Source organism: Ictalurus furcatus, chromosome 10, assembly GCF_023375685.1.
Source record: "Ictalurus furcatus strain D&B chromosome 10, Billie_1.0, whole genome shotgun sequence".
Taxonomy (NCBI): Eukaryota; Metazoa; Chordata; class Actinopteri; order Siluriformes; family Ictaluridae; genus Ictalurus; species Ictalurus furcatus.
Genome location: NC_071264.1, coordinates 18,104,303 through 18,122,908, shown reverse-complemented (window position 1 = coordinate 18,122,908; position 18,606 = coordinate 18,104,303). Strand labels below are relative to the sequence as shown.

At 36.5% G+C, this 18,606-nt stretch overlaps 1 protein-coding gene across 1 annotated transcript; it reads right to left on the bottom strand.

Annotated features, from left to right (window-relative positions):
* Nucleotides 1–213: 213 nt before the first annotated feature.
* tmprss9 (transmembrane serine protease 9) lies at nucleotides 214–18,397 on the bottom strand. Its single transcript, XM_053634462.1, has 16 exons — nucleotides 17,977–18,397; nucleotides 15,241–15,410; nucleotides 13,872–13,999; nucleotides 12,477–12,544; nucleotides 12,193–12,380; nucleotides 11,481–11,522; nucleotides 10,513–10,626; nucleotides 9,511–9,676; nucleotides 8,383–8,657; nucleotides 6,953–7,095; nucleotides 5,956–6,223; nucleotides 4,560–4,676; nucleotides 4,258–4,423; nucleotides 2,332–2,600; nucleotides 1,221–1,357; nucleotides 214–1,057 (listed from the first exon to the last, which is right to left on the bottom strand). Exons 2-16 carry the CDS (start codon nucleotides 15,371–15,373, stop codon nucleotides 896–898), a joined length of 2,376 nt encoding a protein of 791 aa, XP_053490437.1. The 5' UTR covers nucleotides 15,374–15,410; nucleotides 17,977–18,397; the 3' UTR covers nucleotides 214–895.
* Nucleotides 18,398–18,606: the final 209 nt, after the last annotated feature.

The window sequence follows — 18,606 nt, the reverse complement described above, 5'->3', positions numbered from 1 at the left end:
AGATTTCTGGGAACAGTCTTGTTTTGCCTCATTTAACCTTTCAAATGACAGCACAGACTGCCTCGGGATTCACAGTCCGTGTAATTATTAGTCATTCACTTCTGAAACCTTTCAGTGGTTTATACAAGTGCTTAATGTTACTTTATTTAACATTATTAGCCTACTTTCATATGTCAATAACTTTGTCAGCATTCACCAGATGGTAAGCTTTATACAGCAAAGCAATGTACACACTTCTATTATCCTAATTGTAATTTGTCTGTTTATTAGAGTTTTTACGGTAGCACTTCTATTCAAAATGTTACAATACAAACATTAAGATAAAATTCCCCCATGTATGAATTTCATTTGCACAAATGAAGTACATATTTTTTTTAAGTAGACAAAATTTAGTGATGTCCAGGTAATAGTAAACAGAAAATCTACAGCTGACTCCAAAATTATTGGTATTTTGTTTAAAAAAAAGAAAAAAGCTTAAACATAGGGAGTTTATGTATAGTTTTATTTTAACACATTACTTTTAAATCACGTTTTCAATAGGGACCTCACAAAACTGATTTTGTGTCCTGATTTCACTGTGTTTTTGGGGTCATTATCTGGAAAGTTGAAACCTCCTGGCTTGTTCTTTTCATGTGTTTAAATCTGTGCAGTGTAAAACCAAATCAGACTAAACAAATCTACTATTCATTTCATGCTTAGTTGGACTTGGCTAATGGGCTCATTGTTAAAATAAGAGAAATACAACTCACCACATGAGGTCAATGTTTAATGTTCTCAAGCTCCAGTAGAATCAAAAGTTTAAATTTTGGCATAAACAATAATAAATACACAAAATAAATATGCAACTTTTCAAGTAAGTATGCACAAGTAATAGTCTGTAAGAAGACAAGCATCCTTAAAAAGGGAGGTATGTTGATATCCATTCCCTGATGGCAGTGACACGCGTGTAAACCCCGGGGAATCTGTTTCGAGCGCAGCCTCGACCCCAACTGGTCACCCCAGCTATGAACCACCGGCCCCGGGGTTCGCGGCATGCTAACGGTCCTCCAGAATCTCCCTGCAGATAAAAGAGCAGACCTGCAGTCATCCATGTGTTTATCAGTGTATGGCATTTAGACACTATTAGACATGCAGTTTCATCAAACTCCAAATGTTTGACATTTTGTTAGGTCATGTGAAAGATGAAAATGAGAACTAATGGTTAATCAGTCATGTCTCACCAGACAGGTATCAATGCCACCTTCCATGGATCCAGCACACATCATGTTGGCAGTCAGTTTTCTGCCGTAAGACTGCTGACACTCAGATTGGTCTATTATACCAACCTGAGCTCTTTGCAACTGATTAGTTAACTTTCCTGCATGACAAAGAGAAATACAATGATTAAATTGCAACAAAAAAAGAAGTAATTTTGCACCAAGCAGTCAGTAGGTTGTTGATAGGTGCACCAACATCCGATTCTGTGTGACATAAACCTAGTGTATGTTGTTGCATTACTGAACAGATGACACAGAATGAAAGCGATCTGGACGTATTTCAGGATGATTGATGGCAATCACAGCAAAGCAGACTGCAAACTGTGCTCTCTGAATATATCAAGAGATCTTCCTACATCTTGAACATAAACCTCAGAACAGGGAGTTCATTGCTAGCAGCAAACACTAGCTAGGCGAGAAAAATATCTACCGGTGATGCTAGGTGAATAAAAATAACATCTCTTACTCTGTACAGGATTTTGCAGAGTTATTTGTGATTGTTGCGGCCAAAAATGCTTGATTTTGCTGTGCTTATTTTGCAGAGCACAACTTGATCTTGCAAAATTGCGACTGCACGAAATAGTTTTGCACGGTCTTTCACAGTGATGTTTATTGGTAAATGAGGCCTTTTAGCTGTGCTCATGTTCAATGCACGTGAATCGAAGAAGGCTTTGGCTGAATGCACGTTGTGAAGACGTCATGTGAATTCTTGGCCCAAATCTGTGGTAATTTTGAAAAATTGCAAGCTCCTCTAAATATTGTGGAGTTTGCTTTATTTTTGCATTGATTTATTATTTTTAGATCATGTTTTCAATAGGGATATCACAAAACTGATTGATTTCACTGTATTTTTGGGGCAGTGGTGGCTTGACGGTTAAGGCTCTGGGTTACTGATCGGAAGGTCGGGGTTTCACTGCCAAGCTGCCACTGTTGGGCCCTTGAGCAAGGCCCTTAACCTTCTCTGCTCCAGGGGCGCTGTATAATGGCTGACCCTGCACTCATCTGTTAATAAAACTTCTTCAATGTTATACCTACAGTACAGTCACATTCAGTAAAACTGCAGAAAATTTCTTACCATCCTCCGTCATTGAGCCCCACCCGGTGATGTAACACTCTGTGCCCTTGAAGAAGCTGTGTGTCGGGGAGGGCAAACACAGCGTCTGGATGGTGTAGGAGCTCGGTGCCGGGATCGAGAGCAGTACCAGAGCCACATCAAAATCCATATTGCTGCTGTTGAAGGCAGGATGCTGGATGATCCTCTGCACTGGGATGACCAAAGCTCCCAATCCGGACCGGAGCACCGAGCCTAAACTCACCGTCCAGCCACTGGGATTTGACTCCTTTCTGATAAACAACACAATGTGTTTAAAAAACAGCTATAATAATGTAGAGAAAACAAAATTGACCAAGAACATAACCTTGTGTAACATAAAGACTAAGCACATGTTTTACCAAACAAAACGATTTTGTATTCAGACTTCACACATCTACCAGAATGTACTGTAGTATCTGTAGCATAACTATGACAATGTACATTCATTTACAGTATAATCTCATCAATTAAAGACAAATCTAAACCAAAAAAAAATGGATTAAGAATTGATTCCTGAGGACACCACAGTTCCTACCATGCAATTTAAAAAAAAGTATGTCAAGACACAATAGAGAATATTAAAGGCATGTTTATTAAAATATATTATATATTAATAATCTAACCCGAGGTTTTCCAACCTGGGCTTCATGAACCCCTAGAGGTTCCTGGTGGCATTGCAAGGGATCACAGGACTGCGAATTCACATTTAATTACATGTAAAAAAAAATACAAAAAGTAACCCGAAGTGAGAAGTTTACTGGGAACACTGTTCCCTCTCTGTCCCCTTGTTAATACTTTGTGTTTTTGTTAACACTTTTTTCCTCTTTGTTCCTTTCCTCTTTAATTAACTCTTCCACCACTGCACAAAACCAGTTTTGGACAGACAAAGCCCCTTACCATTTCCACGCATTCCTTTGTCTCCCCAAATACCATTTGCGCGCATGTACATACCTTCCTGAATACCATTTGCCCTTATTCCTATGATTTCCTGAATAACATATATGGAGTTGTTCGTCTATTACATTGACATGCTTCCTGTTTTATGCAAATATGCCCTTCTGCCTAGCTAATCAATAGTTAACCCACTGTCTCTGTTGTTTGTCGAATACAATACATAAACCGAGCTCAGAATCAAACCTACCCTACCCTGGAGCCATGAGGCAGCGATACTCACAGTTTTACATTTAATATTGTGGAAAGTCTGGGAAACCATTTTCTTTGCTCGCTCATCAGTCTCTCTTTTTTCTCTCTCACTTGAAATTAATAAGACAAAAAAATGCAGCTTGTCGTGTTACCGAGAAAGTCTTGATGTCGGGAAAAAAACAAAGTTACAGCTTTATCTCTGATTGTTACAAAGTGTTGACACTGGAGACTCCTTCCATAAATATTACAAAAAAAAAGTTTCCTTACAGAGCACTTCACTATATTAATGACTACACATTTTTAAAAATCTGTTTATGTTGAGGGTTCGCCATACATCCCTGTGAAAGAGCTGTTACTATAGAAAGCTGCCATATTAGATCTAGCACATTAAAATAAACCTGTGATTTGTAGCTGCACTATTGTCAGAGCTGCTGTAACAGAAAACTAGTCAAGACCTTCTGACCAATCAGAATCCAGAATTCACCAGCGATGGGGTGTGAGTCTTTTTAGCGCACGATTTCTAAACCCTAGAAACAGTTTGTTATCTCTGACGAGCCCATTAATACTAAACCCATATTAGAGAAATTACACCTTTTTGGTGGAAGAACAAAGCACTGCAGTTTTTAAGAAGGAAAACCTGACCATCAGTGATGAATGTATCCTCAAAATCCTAAAGACTTTAACTTATAGATCAGTGCAGTTTAGGTAAGTCATATGAAATGAGTGTTGTATGGAGTGTTTCTTTCTTTAATCCTCGTTGTGTACCTGCTGAAGCAGTGAGCAGCCGTAATGAGCCATTTGCAGTGTATAAGGGTGGCACCACAGCGATGTAAACGCTGGAACTGCAGACTCGCCACCCATGGCCACTCCCCTCGACGGGCACTCACACCTCCTACAATTCTCTGGCTGAATTCAGGTCGCTGGCCACAGTCTGGAGAGAGGAATCTCACATGTTTATTATGTGTTGAACAACTGAATTTCAATGGCTCTCACTGTGTACTTTTGACTCATTATTTTATATAAATGTATATAAGAAGTGCTTTTCTTGTCCATAATATAAAACTGACCGCAGTTCTTCTCATCGGCTTCGTTAGAGCAGTCAGCCACTCTGTCACACTCGGGGTTGATCTTGCTGATACACAATCCTGCACCACAGTTAAAGTTTCCACTGCAGTTTACAGCTCCTAAAAAAGGATATTTGTTTAGCCTGAAATTCACTCATTCACTTTCAGTAAGTGCTTTATCCTGGTCAGGGTTGCAGTGGATCAATAGACTATCCTGGAATACACACACATTCATTCCACAATTTATCTTAGCCAATCCACTTACTGGCATGTTTTGTTTTGTTTTTGGTGGTGGTGGGAGGAAAATGGAAAACATGCACAAAAACTGCACAGGCAGTAACCCAAGCTCAGGATAGAGCCAGGGACCCTGAAGCTGTGAGGCTGGAACACTACCTGCAGTAACACCATGCCATCACTCAGCCTTAAATTGTTTGTTAAAACTGTGTAGAAATACAGTGGCAACAAAAAGTTTGTTAATTCTTCATAATTGTCTGGATTTCTGCAATAATTACTTGGTCATAATAATAGCCAAACACATTTTGCTGAAAGTAATAACATGCAAACAGTCGTACTTTATATGTACCGTATATTACCGTACCGTATATTATCAACTCAGGGAGGTTTTCCTAGCCACCGTCGACTCTGGCTTGCTCATTAGGGATAAATTTATACATTTTTAAATGTAAAAATTTTAGGGATAAATGTTTAAACAAAAACATGCATATCCTGAATTTATATATTTCAGTAAAGTTGCTTTGTGATGCAATGTCCACTGTTAAAAGTGCTATACAAATAAAATTTAATTGAAATTGAATATCTTTTTTTTATTTCAAAGAATTGTTGCAACCTCACAACCAGCACCAATGCCACCCAAAAGTTAATTATTTTCCTATAATAATTAGCAAGAAGTTATACTGTATTTCATATCTTTTCCTGTTTATATTTAAGGTTGTGGAACATCACAAGTTTGCTCCTGTTCTCACTTACGTTATAGTATAAACAGTCGTTCCCTCACCAGCCTCTCTTTATTGTTAAGACAAAAAAAAAACATGCATCTTGTCATAGAACTTTACAGTGTAAACTTTACAGTTACAGTTTTACCTCTGACTGTTACAAAGCGCAGACACTGGAGACTCCTTCCATAAACGTTAAATAAACATCTCCATACACTTAAATAAATGTCACCATACCAGTGATTATACACATTACAAATATAAGTCCCTCGTTACTATAAGTTGTTAATGCAGAAACTAAAATTTCATATAAATAATGTACAGAAAATGAATCAACACCTTCTGACCAAACAGAATCCAGAATTTATCAGCACTGTGGCACGTTTTTAATGCAATGATATGTAGTATAACGTAATGATGTAACTAGTTTATCAACAAATTCCTACCAGTACTGGTATTGCTACCAGTCACCACAGGAGTTGATGTGACGGCCTTAGCACGAAGGACTGCAGTGTTTGTTGCGCTGAGAATCGTGGGTCTGTCCTGACTGTTACTGGGCTCAGCATGGCTCAGGATCCAGTTGCGGAGCACAGTGACCTGAGAATACACTCCAGGTTTATTGATCTGTGCACAGCCCATTCCCCAGCTCACTATACCCGCCAGAAAGAAGCGGCCAGGGCTGCTTTCACACACCAGAGGACCTCCTGAGTCTCCCTGTGGGGATAAATTGATGCTGTTTCAAACCAAACAGTGCAAATATAACTTCAGAATGACCTATAAATAATGTAGTGAAATATAGTAAAATAAAAACAATAGGTATAACTTGAATAAAAGACATTCAGTATGATCTAGAGCAGAGGTCATCAACTGGTGGACCAAACTGAGAAATTGGAAGAAAAACAAATGTTGTTGCAAAGTAGGGGGGGAAATGTGCCTGTAATTCAGTGACTATTTTTCTAAACATGAACCAGCATGGCTTCTGTATCAGGTCCTCTATTACAGCCAATCACATGCATTTATGTCAATTATTTAGCTGAAGGCAGCTCATCAGATCAGAGAGTATCTATAAGCCAAAGACATTACTTCAGAAAGCAAAGCGTTTTCACAGACGGAAAAGTGACTGAAGCAGAATGTTTAAAGATGATCAGACATAGTAGTATGTGTTTATACTCCGAATCAATTTCAGAACTGATGTCTCATCTGTTCAGAGTCTGTGCCACTAGTCAAAAGTGCTACTGTGATGCACCACTATGGAACGAAACAATCACTTTGAATTTCTTATTTATAGACATAAACTAAGCACTAATGGTTATGCATTGCAATGTAACGGTCATCATCATTCCGGACCTTTTTAATCAACAAAATATAAGTAACTGGAGCTTTACAAATATATATTTTTACCCCTGAACTAGACCATAAATATGGACAATAATAAAGAGAAACCTGGCAGGAATCGACTTTTCCCTGCAGGAAGCCAGCGCACATCATGTTGTTGGTGATGGTTCCTCTGTATACGGTCGAACTGTTACACACTTTTGAATCAATTATCTTCACCGAGGCTTTTTGGAGTGTAGGAGGCACCTTGCCTACTCACAAACACACAGCCACAATGAAAGTTAAAATACAGTGACTACAACATAGAAAGCAAGTTATAATATAAATTTCAATGCAATGTTATCTCTTAGTTAACGCAAATTTTACCTCACCAAGTAACCAGGTTAAAGAACTAGCTAGATAGATGATTATTGAGCACAGTGAAGAGTTTAAGTTAAGTTTAAGATGATACGTTTTTTGAGTTCAGGGAAGAATTAATTATGTATCACATGGAACACATAATACTCCTGCAGAGTTTAACTTCAGTGATATTCTAACAGATTATCACCTTTTGATTTAGCTAATTGGTTCAAGAAGAGTGCAGCTTTGGTTAAATCTGATTAGCCAGTGGCAAACCTGAACCTGTGGCATCACTACAACTGTTTAGCTAACATGAGCTAGCTTGCAAAATTGATGGCACAAATGGCCACCATAACTATATAAATTCTGAGCCTAAGATTACAGATCTTTCTAGCAAACTCTGGGCCTTGTATGCTAATAGTTAGCCTAACATTAATTAGTTTACTACTGAATAACTAACTAGCTAGGTCTTTAATCTGGCTACTTGTGAGGTAAATTTGATGTTAGCTAAGCTAATCAGTTAGCTAGCTATCTTAGGTATGTTCCTAAGCAGTACACTGAGACAATGAAGTTAAAAGAAAGGCTACATATTGATTTTGCTCAGTTATATGCATCCTTGGCTTAACATGGCTGGTGTTTAACTTAAACTCACCTCATTTGCCGAATTATTCCATTCCATTGTCTTGATGTATTTGTATTATATTTAAGTAGTTAGCCCATTATTTGCTAACTTGCTATCTCTTTAACATTAAACATTAGGACATAATATAACATAACATGTAACATTAGAATACGGAAATCTGTAATATTTATACAATTCGAGACATGGTATATTGGCGGAAATAACAACAAAAACATTATTTATAGCTGCAGCCTGTAATATATGCTCAAATATTTGTTTTAAAAAAAAACCCAACAGGATTTCTACCTTGTTTTGTCTATAAGCAGGCTAAACCCTGCTAGAAACTATATTTTTGCACGTTTCCTAACCAAATTACAGAACCCTCACACCATCACTGTTATATTGTGTTTAATCTCATCTGCTTTATATTTTTGATGTTGGTTTACCAAAAGCTATGATAATGGATGACATGCTTATGTCATATACATTGTGCACATGGTTCCACCGTGAATCCACTCTAACAGGTAGTGGACCTTCTGTGAGCAGGTTATATTTATTACCCCTCATCTCCACTCACTGCTGTCCTGTTTGACGGCTCCCCAACCAGAGACGATGCAGTCTTGTCCAGGACTGAAGACGTCAGACGAGGATGGGATGCAGATGGGCTGGACGAAAGGAGTGAAAATCAGCGGCTTCTCCAGCTCCAGCACAGTCACGTCACTGTCCGAATTCATGGGGTTATAATGTGGAGAGACAATCAGAGACTTGATGTTCACTGTGACTGCTCCTTTCTCCACACCACTCACTAAGTTCGCTCCGACCAGCACCGTCCAGTCCCTCGGGTTTTTACTGCTGCAGGGAATAGGAGAGACTCATTTAATATGACTTTTAAAGAATAAAAAAAAATAAGGAATGTGTGGTTTAGTGGTTTAGGGTTTGATTGTTTAACTGGTTTATCAAACACAAACCTAACATATCTAAATCTATAACAAATCTATTAGCTTTTACTGAATTAATGTGCTTTGTTGTGTTTATATAGTTCCAATAAATAATGTATGTAAGTCTGTCTACAGTCACTATCCTGGGTTTAGTGATTGAGAGGTTGAGTGGTTTAGTGTTTGAGGAGTTAGTGTTTCAACAGTTTAGTGGTTTAGGGGATAAGTACTTTTGTGGTTGAAGAGTCTAGTGGTTGAGGGCTTCAATAGTTTAATGGTTCAGTGGTTGAGTGGTTTAGTAATTTAAAGAATGAGTGGTTTAATAGTCCTATGGGTTAGCAGTTGAGGGGTTTCGTAGTTCACTGATTTACTTTTTGAGAGGTGAGTGGTTTAATGGCACATTGACTTAGTGGATAAGTGATTTAGTGGTTTTATGGTTTGTTGGTTGAGGGGGTTAATAATTTGGTGGTTTAGTAGTTGAGAGTGTAGCAGTTGAGTGGTTTACGGGTTTAGTATTTCAGTGGTTTAGCCCTTGATGGGTTTAGTAGTTGAAGGGCTTGTTAATAGTTTAGTGGTTGAATGGTACAGTGGTTGAGTGGTTCAGTAATTGTGGGGTTCAGTGGTTGAGGGGTTTGCTGGTTCTGTGGTTTAGTGTTTAAGGTGTTAGCAGTGTAGTTGTTGAGTGGTTTACTGTTTAAGGGGTTTATTATTTAATGGGTTAAAGAATTTAGCTATTAAGAAGTTTAGCTGTTGATCGGTTGAGTACTCACCTCTCAAAGCAGTGTGCAGCGCTGACCAACCAGTGGCGGTTGACGATGGAGGCTCCGCAGGTGTGACGGCCGTGGAGTCTCAGACTCACCTGCCAGGGCAAATCACCACGACCGGCATTTTGACCCCCAACAACCCGACTGTCCACCACCAGCTTCCTGCCACACGCTACTCAACACAGATTCACATGGATTCCCATAAAAATTATTTAGGACTGATTAAATATTTCTCAAAGTATGATTTTATGTATGAAACAGACAATCAAGTGAAAAAAACAACGCTTTTTCTTCAATAACGTTTTTGGAATATCCTGTATTTTTTGTTTTTGTAAAAAATGAACATGTAGGTGAATTCTCCAATAAGACAACACAAAAATAAAACAACTCATATGAATGAAGATGATATGAAAGCAATTAAAAAGGCAGAGGATGGGTCTACAAGTTATAAAAAATTTTTTTTTATCACATTTGGAAAGAAAGATGCAAACGTTTGAACAAATAAAATATAGATTTTCTTCTTGATATCATAACATACACAGTTTGACTCGTCATAAAACTTAAACATATCTGAAACAGAACACACTAAATGTCTGGTTGCTATAAATCAAACTTCCTGTCTCCTTCATTTTGTACTTTGGGTATGAAAACTTTTTCACATGACTGTATATATATATATATATATATATATATATATATATATATATATATATATATATATATATATATTTTTTTTATTTTTTATTTTAATGAATTGAGTAGGGATTGTCTGTGACTAAGTTGAATGGCCTATTTGTTTATACGCTTACCTAAGTACATCAATATTACAAATATAATCAATATTATCATAATGACAGGAAATGTGAATACTTGGTGAATAAACAAAGGTACGGTGATGAATAGAGACAAACTCATGATCATTATGAAGAAATGCGTTTCACTTGAAGCAGTTGATCTGACATGATAAAGTGATAATATGTTGGTGTTAAAGAGGGAGAAAACGCTCACAGCAGTATGCCTCATCTGATTCATCAGCACAATCCGACACGGAGTCACACTCGGGATTAGGTTTAGTCACACACTCCCCACTGGCACAGGTGAATGTGGCATCAGGACATCTGCCTGGTATTAAGAAAATTGTCATGCTGTACATATAGTTCTTATAAGACATGGTATAACATTGCCACTTTAAAGTTACACCTTTGTCATTAACCTTAAAGGAGAAGTTTGCAATTTTAGTGCCCTCTTCTGCATGTGAGGTGAACTCCAGAGTAAACACTGACTAGCCTTTACAGATTAGCTCCACCTCCTCTGTTTAAAGTATATATGATTTGTGAGATGGCTTTTTTAGGGCACCTCTGTTCTAGCTGGGGGTGGAGCTAATTTCCAGGCCAGAAAAATGCAAACAAAAGGATGTTAAGAAGAAATTAGCCAGAAGAGCAAATCATTGTTTTTTAAATGTGTGTTGGACCAGCACTACAAAGTGAATAAGAATCATGCATTTGTGATGAGAGTTATCATTTTACAGCAATCAGGTGACATGACCTTTAGAACAGTGAAGTGGGCGGGGGAACTGATGTGAAAACTTTTAGCAGAGTTTACCTTCATGCAAATGAGAAGGAAAGTAATTTAGCCAATAGGATTAAGAAATATTTGCACAATATTTGTGTTCCTGATGTGAAACTTTATATTAAGTTCCAGATATTGGTTCAGTTCCTGAACTAGACACAGTTCCTGACGTGCTACTGTGACATTACAAGATTAAAGTATTGTTGATGACCCCAGATAGAACAACAATTTTTGCTTTCTCAAATAGACAGCAGCGATTGCAAAGAGTACATTCTTCTTTGGCTCATTTTCACGCTATAAAATTAATTACATTTTAGTGTGAAAGCTTCCAGGTTTAGAAACACATAAAATAATTACAAACTGACTTTAGAAAAGTTGAGGAACAGTATAATGAAATCCATTCTTACTTGCATTAGCGTTGATTACATAGAAAGACTTTTTGCTAGCACCTGAGAACAGAAAAGCAGAAAATAATAAAATATATGAGAAATAAATATATATGGTCTCGCCTCCTGTGTCATCATAAATTCTATGCCTTACTTATACCACTGTTGAATTCTCAAATTTGTTCAGAAGGGGTTGATTAATTGTCTGTAATAGCTGCTCTGACATTAGTTCTGCCTATAACAAGATACAGCTTTATATTAATGCGCTCGTTCTTATCGGTTCTAACAGCTCATTCACTGGGACTTGTATGGTCTACACTCCAAATAAACTGTTTAAAAATGTGTTTGGTGAAGTTTCCTGGAAAGAGAAATTAATTTACTAATTATGGAAGTAGTCTCCAGAGTCAGCGCTTTGTACCAGTCAGAGGTAAAGCTGTAACTTTCAATTTTCCTACATCTTCAGGAGAGAGGAGTTTACCATTGTGGTTTCTCTGTATTATGACAAGCTGCGTTTTTTGAAGAGAGAGGGGGAAAAAGAGAAGGAACGACTGTTTATAGCTGCTATAATGTAAGTGAGAACAGGAAGTAACCTGTCTACATTAAATGTAACTATAAATGCATAAAACATACATTGTTAATAAATAAAGGAATGTAATCATTTGCAAATCGCTGTAGTTTAAGAGAAACTAAACACAGATGTATAAAGGTTAATTGTCGCTGAAGTTGCCTTTACCAAGAAGGACAATGCTCTGAATTTCTCCAAACTCAGGAACGGTCAGCGGGTTCGGACTGACTAAAGCCTGAAAGCCGTACTGAATCTGCTCCTGGAGGAAACGGTCTGTGTACTCTGTAAATTGTTCTTGAAATTTGGCCACTCTGAACACCAGATGAAGTGTCGCCATCACGTTATTACTGATGTTCCTGAAACACACAGTAGCATGCAGGATAAAATAAAGGACGATTCTCAAATGTCAGTTATAGAAAGTTCTGGAAATAGACTTCGTGTATCATGCCTACCCGTACGCAACGATACGGCAGGAGACAAAATGGGGTGCAATCGATGATGCAAGGAAAATATTCTGCATCTGTTGAAAAAGTGGAAAAGGATTCAGAATGTATTTTATAATAAAATTGCATATTATGCATGAACAACACTATACTTTGCATATCTAGCAGTAGTACATGAAGGTGCAAATGTCTGTGCCCCCTTATTTTTTTTTGTTAAAGCATTTTATCTCCAAATCTACTCATTATTTCATGGTGTTTTCTGATTAAACCCAGATTACAATATACTTATAATATTACAGCAAATAATTCTCTGATGAGCAGTTCTCTTTATTAAAAAGCTTAAAAAAAGGAAAAAAAAGAAGTGAACCCCTGCTGTAGTTAATTTATTTGTGTCTAGAGTCAGTCAGAAATCAGTGTTTTTGCAGGGGGTGGGTGGGGGTGGTGGGGTTCACTGAAAATGAAACTGCAGGAGGCAATCCTGAGTGGAATAAACATCTCTATTTGTATTCTGAATACATCACATTCAGAAATATTTCAATTATTTTGCTAATAATATTTGAACCTGTACTTTTGGATACATTTGTGTTAGGCCTACTCGAGATTCAGGAAGACTGACAAAATAATATTTTGTTGGTTTTTGAATTAAGGGTATGCAAACTTTTGCACACAGCTCTAAGGAAATGATTTTAACGATGTTATTGAATGGTGATAGCAAATGATCCAGTATTTTAACTGTGAATATAATAGAAAACCAGAAAAGTCATTATACACACAACACTGATTGATAAGGCATCTTGTTTTTCAATGCAGCTACTTTAAATGCTGCATTCTGATTGGTCAGAAGGTGTTGCTTTAATTTTTCAGATGTTCCACAAAATTCATTTACCATTTTCAATCTTCAGGACAGAGGAGTTTACGCTTTGCGGTTTCTAGGTAATGTGACAAGCTGTTTTATTTTGTCTTATTAACTTCAAGAGAAAGAAAAAAGAGAGGCTGGTGAGGGAAAACTGTTTATAGCTGCTATAATGCAAGTCATAACTTGTTTCAAAGATGTTCCACAACATTAAATGTAACTATAAACAGATAAAAAGTATGATGTCATGTTTTAATAATTAAAAAATGTTTAGTGTTGGTCTTTTGCTGTGGTATAAAAGGAACACTTTGAGGTGATAAGAGTAACAACATTATTTTCCTTTCCCTGTGTGTTTTATTTCTTAAGTGTTTTATTCCTTACATAGCCTTGTCATTTTCACATCAATAAAACCCCTCAGAAAAGTGGTGGAACATCTTTAAGGTTAAAACTAAAGTCCAGTTGACCAGACTTTCTACTGTAAGACATTCAAAATAACCAGATTAAATAAGAACCTTTACGTTTTCAGCCTTTTTTCTTTGTCCTGCTCCTACCTTTGTTTCCAAAGTGGCTGTAAGGATTAAAAAAAATGCAGACATTTTATCCTTGAGGTCAGCTTTGTACTGCAGGCCTTTTAACTCCACCGTGTCCATGAAGTAATGCTCCTTCTGTACCGTGTACGCTTAACGTGATAAACAGAACAATTAATCACCTACTATCCTTTGCATTACTCATCACTTAAAGGAATAATCCAGCCAAAAATGAAATGTAGATATTTTTTTTCTCTTTAATCCAAATGTTTTGCACTGGAGCTAGAAGGTTAATATTGCTAACCATTAATAGAAGAATAAAACAAGCAGTTTAGCATTGTGCACTAATTGTGTATGTGTAAATAATCACACAGTGACCCGTTGATGTTCTGACACAATATTACTTAAAAAAAACATGGACAATAGGATGTCAAAGAAAGAAAAACAGTAGCATAACAATGGTTTCTTCCTCAGAACATAATTAATTTGGTGTCAAACTTATTTTCAAGGGAAAATCGCTAAAAGTCAGCAGTTAATGTCATAGACTAATTTGCATATTCATTGAATTATCATGATCATTTGTATATCAAACCACAAAGAGGAAGATTTTATGACGACACAGAGAAGTCATACTTCTGTATTTCTATCAAGAATACAGAGAAAATGGTTACAGATGGAATAACTTACTTTTATTCATGTAAATATGGAAAAGACAAGAGTTTACAACTAAGAACAAAGAAGTGTGCAGGTGGACAATCAGTGGTGATTGGTCATTGGGAACAACAGTGATCCACGATTGATCATTGGGAACGACGGTGATCAGTGATTGGTCGTTGGGAATGATGGTGATCAGTGATTGGATGTTGGGAACGATGGTGATCAGTGATTGGTCGTTGGGAATTATGGTGATCAATGATTTCTTGTTGGAAATGATGGTGATTAGTGATTGGTCAGTGGGAACGATGGTGATCAGGGATTGGTTGTTGGGAACAATGGTGATCAGTGATTGGTTTTTGGGAACAGTGGCAATCAGTGATTGGTTGATGGAAATATCAGCTTGCACAAGTAGATCTCAGTCAGGCTTTACACACTGATAGTGAGGGGAGTGAACCTGATCTCTCAATTTGATTTGTATAGACAGCAGCAGTGATAAAAAAAAAAAGGCCAAATCTAGCAACACTATGTTAGCAACACTGGTCAGACTTAGTTAGTTTGGTGTGGCCTAAACTCTGAAGGAGTTTAGGCCACTATCGACTGACTATCTCTGAGTTAAAAAGAGGTGCGTTCTGTACATTTCATTTTTGGCTAAACTGTTCATATGAGATGCCAACTGAAGTTTCCAGAACATCTACATACAGGTCAATAGCAAACTTGTATGCACTGCATCACTCACCCATCACAACCCCCACAAACGTACAGATGATGAGAAACGCCAAGATGGTGCAGAGTATAATGTATCTGCACACAGAGGAGGATGGAGCGGGAGGAGGATCACCCTCAGGCCACTTACTCTGCTGCTGCTTCATTTCTTTATTAGTCTACAGAAATCTGAACCTCTGAGACCTGGAACACAAATAAGGTTCAGTGTGCTTCAGTTTCATCCTGATCTTTACTGCATTGTTATGCTGCCTGCTCACACACCCTAGAAATCACTGATACTATCAGCTCCATGTCACTGTAGCAACCTCCAAATATTCATCCTGAAGGAGTGATTCAGTACAAAATTAAATGTACACAATGGTCTTCTTATTCAAAATGTAGTTATTCAGGCAAGACACATTTGCTTAGAGAAGAATAAAACAACAACAACATGGTGCAGAGATATTGTTAATTTGTTATTTATTAAAGAATGACACATCATACTTTTTTATCCTTTGTTACATTTAATATTGTGAAACAAGTTCCTGTTCTCACTTAGGTTATATATGGTATATAGCTATAAACAGTCATTCTCTCACCAGCCTCTTTTTTAAAATCTCTTCTGAAGTTGATAATACAAAGAAAGTCACAGCTTGTCATGTTACCGAGAAACCGCAAGGTGTAAACTCCTCTGTCCTGAAGATGTCGGAAAACATTTTTTTTTTTTTTTAAAGGAAGAAAAGAAAAAGTTACAGTTTCACCTCTGACTGTAAAAAGCGCCTAGAGACTGGAGACTCCTTCCATAAATGTAAAAAGACACCCAAACCTTTATATAATCACATCAAACAAAATCCTTCATTAAAAAATATATATATATATATTAGAAGTGAACATCAATATTTCGAAGTTAAAGTTTTCATCTTCATCATTTCCAACTTTCTGCTACAATTCCACCTTCAGTCTTGTAGGGAGTGAAACGATATGAAATAGCGCTAAGAAAAATAAGCGATTCGGTTGTTCAAGATGGCTGCAAATAAACAATCCAGCGTTCAGCTACACTGTGAAGTTTAGCTTATAGTGTGTTCTGAATCACATCACTAAGCCTGTTTGTCAACACTGAACACCTGGATGCGGGTCTCAGGTGGATATTTACACAAAAGATTTTTGGATGCTATTACTCATTAGCATTCCGTTCCTGTAGCCTCTTAAACTACAGCAGGAAACATCAGACAGTAAACGTCTCATTTCACTGACTACATTTGGAGTAAGCAGAAAAACATACAAGTCTGTGATGGCACCTGCTCCATGACGTATCATGTCTCACATAATGTTGAATAATTTAGGAATTATTGGGTGGAAAGAATGACTTTAAAATGCATCTAGTTGTAGTGATCTGTGTATTAACAGGAAAAAACAACTGCAAATGTACGCCGAGCCTCACAGTTTAGCAGAAAAAAAATGTAAGATTTTCTACAAAGGCCATATGTATAATAACATTAGATATAATGCATTCATAAGGCATTTGACATTATTATAATTATTTATGAAAAGACATTACAGTTTATAGAAGTGTTTATAATGCACTATTAGGCTTAGATTACTTGAATAATCTCTTTTTTTTACTATTAATTTGTGAAACGAATAAACAAGACAGGTCTTGTGATGTTCTGTACAAAGGTGCTTGGTTTCTTAGTTATCGGTGTTATAATGTGTTATGAACACTACTTATATCATGTTTACATTCCATAATGCACAGTAAAGATAAATAATGCCTTGTGATTGCATTATGATGTGATATGAATGTGTTCATAGCTCATTATAACTACAACCTTCATAGAAAATGTGACTTTTTTTGTTATTTTGTTCTGATTATAAATTTAGTATTTTTGTTTATTCACTGTCAACTGTACCAATAACTTTTTGTATTCAGGCTCTACACCATATTTTGGATTGTTATGCATCATCAAAAGCGATATAATACTTGAAATTGTGCCATTTGTATTAACTTTTAATTATAAGCATTAAAAACAGAAAATAAATACCCATATGTTTAAAATCTTAGCTTGTTATTCCATTATTCCTCTTAAAGTATATTATCTATTAACTACAGTGAAACTAATATGTAAATGTTTGTTGTTAGAAGAGTGAGGAATGTGTTTAAGTAGTTAAATTCGGCTCATTTATTGTGTGGGACATGTGAATTGTTGTCCCCTGAAACAGTGTTCTTGTTCTAAGAAGGATACAGGATATCTGTGTCATCAAACGAGCGTGACATTTTGGAGAAATGAGTACACTGCGTGAAAATATCTTGAATAGTCAAATGCAGCTAGTATTTTCTATGATAAGATTACACAGTTAACCAAATATAAGAGGATTAAAACTTTTCAACCTATTTCTTGAATTTTTTACTAACTTAAAGTTTGACTCTAATTTAAGTATTTATTTCCAGAAATTAAGTTTGTAATAGCAATAATCTTATAAAAGGAAATACTGTACCAGATAAATTCAACAGTATTCCAAATGGTTTCATTTGCTAAGATGTCATATTTTGCAGTGTAGAAACACCATGAGTGGAGAAATGTTTCTAACAATAAAACAGTCATAAAATCACTCTTATGAGATTTAACACAGCTGAAATCTGTTGCACACTATCTAGAGAAATCTAAAAGAAACACTTTTTGAAGTGAATATTTTAAACAGACTGATATTCAAAGGTGAAATTTGTTTGTTTTTTTAATTAGAGACCTTCAGAGAAATTGTCATTACTCACCATTGGCTCATGCGCGAGAGTGAAGTTGGCACCTCTTGCTTAAAAAAAAACAAAAACAAACAAACAAAAAAAAGCGGTGAAACTCTAAAACCGCTCCTTTAAGTTCAGCCCCTCTTTTGGGTGTGTAACTAAGTGAGACAATCAAGAATATCAGATATCCAGCATCCTCCTCCCTGCAGCCCGAGCGCCTACAGAAACCTGTTCAGCTCATTTGAAGCTCAACTAAAGCAACAGAGGCATCTTACAGCTTTAAACTAGATACACCCACTAATCTTAGTACTATCCTTGTGAGGACCTTCCATTAACATAACAATTACTGTATTTCATTAATGCCTAACCATGAAACTTAACCTTAACTTCAGTAACCAAAAGGAAATATTCCCATGATTTTGTTTTTCAAAAAAACCCAAAACTGCATTCCCCTCTCCCCCCCATTTATTTTTGAGGACTAGAGGTGTAAGTAACTACAAGTGTTCAAAAAGTCTCCATACATAGGGGAAATTAACACTTTTTATCAAAATGTCTTCCAAAATGTTTCATACTTAGTTTATATTATATATATATATATATATGTGTGTGTATATATATGTGTGTGTGTGTGTGTGTGTGTATATATATATATATATATGT